Here is a 6,000-nt window from a genome sequence, read left to right as displayed (position 1 = left end):
GAAAGGGAGGACATGATAGGCATGGTGTGTCCGTGGCGCAGTTATTGTCACAGGCGATTTTTCCGGCCCATACAGAAGAGCGTCATCTAGTTCTGCATGCGTGGGTATGCTGCCCATATACTGAGCACTGGCCTTGCACTTATGTATGAGCTTAAGTAGCCTGCATTTTATTATAAGTACAGCATGAGTTAAATAACTGTACTTAAATTTGCAATTCCCTGCTCTACTCAAAGTTTAATAAATAACATTGCTAATATAGGTCAGCAATGACTTACTTTGTCATTGCAAAAATCTGTGAAGTACATTTCCATTAATGCAGGAAATGCAAGTCGAAAAAAATTCTGATGTGCCATTATTAATCATCAATGGTGAACCTAAAAAAATGAATCAAGTTAATCCCAAACTAGGAAGTATTGGGCACTTCTGGTACTGGGGCTGGGCTGCTCTTTTAGCCAACCGACCAGTGACTGGATAAGGTGATGACAGAATGTACAGGTGGCTGCCTATGCCATATCCTGGGGCACAGTGTGTACTGTATAGTGTCCAGTAAGGACCATGCAGTGAGTGGTTTGGGCCATATCCTGGGGCACAGTGTGTACAGTGTCCTGTAAGGACCAAGCAGTGCATGCAGTGCCATAGACATAGAATACCTAGACGCCGCACGTCTATGGCATTGCGTGCTGAGCGTCGAGGAATGCGGGCGCCACCTTGGACCGGTCGCCGCTCTACTGAAGCTATTGAAGAACCCTTGGAAAGCCCATCTCACAAAAGGTAAGTGAAGGACTTGGGGCACTTATAGTCCTTAATACCCCTATCCCTACAGTGTTAATACCTCTTCCCTTAATCCTTAATACCCCTACCCCTACAGTGTTAATACCTCTACCCCAGCACACACAGTGTTAATACCTCTACCCCTAGTCCTTAATACCCCTACCCCTAGTGTTAATTCCCCTATTCCTTAATACCCCTAGTCCTTAATACCCCTACCCTTACAGTGTTAATACCCCAGCACACTATGTGTATTAACACTGTGTGTGTGTGGGGGTAGGGGTATTAAGGCCCATGCAGTGCATGCAGTGCCATAGACATGGCATACGTGCAGTGCTATGAGAGCCGTTCACTCCTCCCCTAACTGACATTGTGAGCGCGGCTCCAGCTGGGGAGGAAGCGCCATGCCGTTGCTACGGTTACCCATCGACACCGGAAAAGGAAGTGGGTTGTTTGTGGTCTTTAACGGGATTTCGAAGCTGTTACCGGAGAGCGGAGCGCAGGATCTGCCCAGGTACCGGCTATACTGAGTGACAGAGAGCCTGCACGGCCTCCGCCATGACTAGCGCTCCTTCATAGAGTGATTATAGATCATTATATTATAGAGCTTCACCTAATATCTCTAATATCAACCGGCATTACATACACCCAGGCTGATACTGGCCCATTTAATGTATACCTTCTCTTACGCACACACAGCTCTTTATATCACTATCTGCACTCCCATTACTCTCCGCGTTATATAAACATTGCCTCACTGCCTCTCACACGGTGACTGCAGAGAATACTGTTTAACATGAATGGTTATAGCAGTAACACAGGCTGTTAACATGTTTGTGTCTGTCTGCAATGTACATGCATGTTTGTGTCTCATCGCTGTTGTTGTTGTAGTAGTAGATATAAATGTGCATCTCCATGTATTAGTACATGCAAAACTAAGTAAGCCATTAAGAGCACATTACAGCTGTAATTATACAAATAAAAATGTCCTCTGTGTGTGTGTATTCTAATTAGAAGCCTCTTATTTCAGTGTAATTTGCAGCTTTCATTATCCATAGTTACTTTGTAAAGCACTCACATAGATTGTATGTCTTCCCATCTGTAAAGTACAAGCAGACATAGATACCCATTTTCAGCTTTTAATTTGAGTATTTATTTTACTAGCCCTCTGCTTTGAGGAGGATGCAAAAGTATCAATATATTTCTTCAGAAAATGGAAATGTACACATTAGCAAGAAACGGTACCAAATTCATTAGTCACGTTGATATATAGACAATGACAGAGAAACCCGTTGTCTTGTATGGGTCAAAACATGCACTCTGCAATTCAAAGTTTAATAAATAAACTTGTGCTACACTCCATCCTAGAATCTGATTATTATTCCACTGTCTTCTTTTTAAAAGTGTGACACCTTGTAAAGTATATGAACATGATTTTGCTGGTTAAAGTCTATACAACTTTTTTTTGGTATCCAAATCAGATGGCATTGCCCACACTTCCATCTCACTGGCATAGTCGGAGTAGGGTTTTGGAGCAGCAGATTGTACGACACAGGGAACAAGAGGCTCGCATTCGCCAAGAGTGGGATTTAACCAACAGATACTTTAAACAGTCCGATGTGTGTAGCAGTAAACAAGCACAATGGAGCTCCAGACAGTCTTACCAGCAGAGGTAATATACATATTTTTCAATTGGTCATTTTTGTAAATGTCTTTTTTTTTTTTTTTCTTCTTCTTCAGACCAGGAAAGAATGTGGATCATTGTCACTGTTTGTTTGTGTACATATGTCTGCCATATACATTACACATGTTCTTGTGTATGCAGGGGGTGACACAAGCTCATTTGGAGGCCTGTGATGTTGCCTGAGTAGCTTTTGGTTGCATTACACAGGTGACAGATTTCTAATGCCTGTGCTCACATTTGTTCTGTAATGTGTCCCAGTCAGTTCTTGAATATTCCGATGCCTCTGTGCTTAAAGATAAGCCTGCTGGATGTTTTCTTTTTGTTCTCTTGTTCTGTTGCTCTTCCTAGACCTGATAAGAACAAATATTTAATTTCTGTGCTCTTAGTTAATTATTTCTATTTTCTTTCTATAGTATGAATGCATATCACAGAGAAAAGCAGAAAGAAGAGAAGAAAAAAAGCTTGGAACGACGGAGAGAGCAACTGCGTAAACTTTTACAAGAGGAGCGAGATTTGCTGGAGGAAGAGCTGCGGGAGCTTCATCAAAATAAAGAGCCTGCTCTTCGTGAAATGAGAGAAAGGACAGAGGAGCTGAAATCTGCTAGAGAAGAGAGGAGGAAAAAGGTTACTGCAAACACGCAACATTTTCTGAACATAAAACTTGTAGTAATGTGTTGGGTTGTAATATGAATGTTTCTTTTGTTTGTCATAAGGTGTCAGAAGAGTTGTTGTATGAGCGGTGGAAGCAGAACAATGTGAAGCTACGTGAGGTAAACCTTTCCAATATGCCATGAATTTGAAGTGGTGATGTTATGCTTCTTTTTTAGGGTTTCATATAAGTATATCTGGCTGTGATTAAACTGAACGTATTCTATTGGAACCAGTATTTTTCTTTGTTAGGGGTACGCTATGAATTTGAAGTGGTGATGTTATGCTTCTTTTTTAGGGTTTCATATAAGTATATCTGGCTGTGATTAAACTGAACGTATTATATTGGAATCAGTATTTGTCTTTGTTAGGGGTACGCTTAGTACAGTGTATTTAAAACTTTAAAATAAATTTTTATGTGTATGAAAAAATATATATAACGTTTATTTACCTGTACAGCATATCTATGCGTCTTTAACATAGTGACCTTGGACATCTTATGGTAACGCAAATATTGTGTTCTCTCACCCCACACTCAATGTTTCCAGTTCGGGAACAGAGTGAGTTGAGTGAGTGTAGCAAATGTAATACATAAAGTAGGACATGCTGTGTATAAAATGTATATTATATATGTTGACCTTACAACATATGTGTACATGAATTCAGATATTTAATATTTTAACTGCTTTGACTATTATCAACCAGCCGCTTGAAATAATTTCTGACATTTAATTTCACCAAAAGGCTTTTTAACTGTACCAGTAATGGTTCTTTCTCCAAACTGTTTTGTTATTGAAGATTGATTTATTGTTGTGAATAGATAGATTTAGCATTTATGAGCACAGTTATCATTGCTGCAAATCAGGATATTCACTTTATTATTTTTTAAATATGTATTTTATTTTCAATGTTGCCTTGACTGCATTTCTACTGCTTTACTCTGCAATGCCCTACAATTTGCCTTTTTTTTGTTCTCAGATTGAGAGCAACTTGCATAAAAAATATGTGGTTAATGCTTGGGAAGACCAGCTTACTGAGAAAAATCAGGTAAACAGAACTGCGTCCCATTATGGCAATATGGTTATATACACATCTGATGCACAGTTTATAAACAAAAATACACCTATTGTAAACAATACTTGCATGGAAATCTTTATTAGTCCATATTTAGATAAGAAATAAAAAATGCAAACAAAAATATATTTTAAAAAATATACATTTAATTTAAAAGTTTCCTTTCGAAGCAGTGTTAAGCAAATCTGCCTGCAGCTATAGGATTACCCCACGCTAACCAGGAGGTGACACTTTTCCCATAAAACCTGTCCAGCAAGGGTTTATGGGATGAGTAATTTATCCCCCAAGAGCAGTTCTACTCAAGACATGTGAACTGATTTGCAGAACGCTCACATTGCATACAAAACTTGGACAGAATTGCACATTCTGGATGCCTTGTGGACAGCTCTTCAAGGGCTGACTTATTGCTACGGGGGATTTAAACAGTGTACTACAGTTGTAAACCGCTATCAGTGAGTGCAAGGTGCTCTCTGCAGTAATTAAAAGCTGTAATCAATTAGAAATGAATTACCTCTTCATAGAGTGGCTGGTTTTAACATAATTCATTTGAAGAAATGAAAAGGTACAATGGCACATGGAGAGATTCATATAAATACTAGCAGTGGTTGAGAATCCAGAAAAGTCAGTATTGGTTAATTAAACAAGGTCACTGAGCCAAAGAACAATTAAGTCGGAGCAAAGCAACATCTAGAGTTCCCTTGCCTTGTAATGAAGCTGCTTGCACAGGGCGTGGATCCCATATATACAGTAGCAAGGCTTCATGTTGTTACAAAAAGGGGAATAAGCAGCAAAAAATAAATCTATTAAATCCACACTTTTGGTCGTTAACCCATCTTTAAAATAATATTTCAATACTTGAGACTGTGCTTTTAGAAAAATACAGGGTTCCCAAAATAAATTAATCTTACTACCAAAACCTACCAATAGATGCCTGAGCACCTTTATAGGTTCACCATAGAATACATAAACCAAATATACTGCCAACTGTGCAGATTTTTTTTTTCTTTTTTCAATTTAAACTTCTGTTATGATATAATTTCATAGGAAAAAACTAAAGAGGAAGAAGAGAAGATGATGTTTGAAAATCAATTTGAGGTTGCTAGGCGAGAGGCTCTAGAAAGAATGAAAATTGAAGAAGAGAGACGCCGACAAACTGAGAGAGAACGTGTTGAATTCCTGCGGCAACAAATGGAGGAACTTCAGCTGCGCGACACAGAGGTGGGAGGATGTCATTTCAGATATAGACTATTAAAATTGCTTCATATTCTAACTCATTATATAGGATTGTACATGTTATGTAGTTATTATGTATGAAACGTTTGTAGACCTGTATTGTAAATATCAAGTCTTATAACTCTTTAATAGATTAGGAGTGGGTAGGAATTGGATTTCCTCTGTTGTAGAACTACAGCTTCAATTAAGCTATGTCAGCCTTATTGCTTGCAAAGCATTATGGAAGTTGTAGTTCTGCAAGAGCTGGGGGTCCACCTTTCTGCCACCTGTGTTAGATTTGGGGATATTCTTTTTGTACTGTTCTCTGCATAAAAGTGCACACCCTAGTATATGAGCAAATGAGTTATTTGCTCATGGAAAAAAAAGACAAAACGGTTGTTCTGAGTTAAGGTGGATCATTTAATAAAGATGTACCAGTCAGTTTACAGCTGTATGAATGTAAATATAAAATCTGCTAGATGTGGCATTTTTTCATAGATAGACAGACCATTCCTTTTCTGTTACATTAACACTCCAGCATAACAGGCATTTATTTATTTGGCTCCTAAAGTTGTATTAATTGATGCAGTACATCACACAAGAGTATGTGTTGG

The 6,000-nt window shown here is 38.6% G+C and overlaps 1 protein-coding gene across 2 annotated transcripts in view; it reads left to right on the top strand.

Moving 5' to 3' along the window:
- The first annotated feature begins 1,171 nt into the window (after nucleotides 1-1,171).
- Nucleotides 1,172-6,000, top strand: part of TCHP (trichoplein keratin filament binding) — a 49,876-nt gene continuing 45,047 nt past the window's right edge. For both annotated transcript variants that reach the window (XR_010090946.1, XM_063457075.1), the window contains exons 1-6: nucleotides 1,172-1,282; nucleotides 2,250-2,440; nucleotides 2,866-3,076; nucleotides 3,166-3,222; nucleotides 4,079-4,147; nucleotides 5,219-5,392. Coding sequence is in view for 1 of the 2 variants with exons in the window: in XM_063457075.1 (XP_063313145.1) it covers nucleotides 2,250-2,440; nucleotides 2,866-3,076; nucleotides 3,166-3,222; nucleotides 4,079-4,147; nucleotides 5,219-5,392 (702 nt within the window). In the remaining variant the exon portion in view is untranslated. The remainder of the gene's footprint in view (nucleotides 1,283-2,249; nucleotides 2,441-2,865; nucleotides 3,077-3,165; nucleotides 3,223-4,078; nucleotides 4,148-5,218; nucleotides 5,393-6,000) is intronic.

This window comes from Pelobates fuscus, chromosome 5, assembly GCF_036172605.1.
Source record: "Pelobates fuscus isolate aPelFus1 chromosome 5, aPelFus1.pri, whole genome shotgun sequence".
NCBI classification, from domain to species: domain Eukaryota; kingdom Metazoa; phylum Chordata; class Amphibia; order Anura; family Pelobatidae; genus Pelobates; species Pelobates fuscus.
The sequence above is the reverse complement of the archived record's forward strand: the minus strand, read 5'-3'. Positions and strand labels throughout refer to the sequence as shown.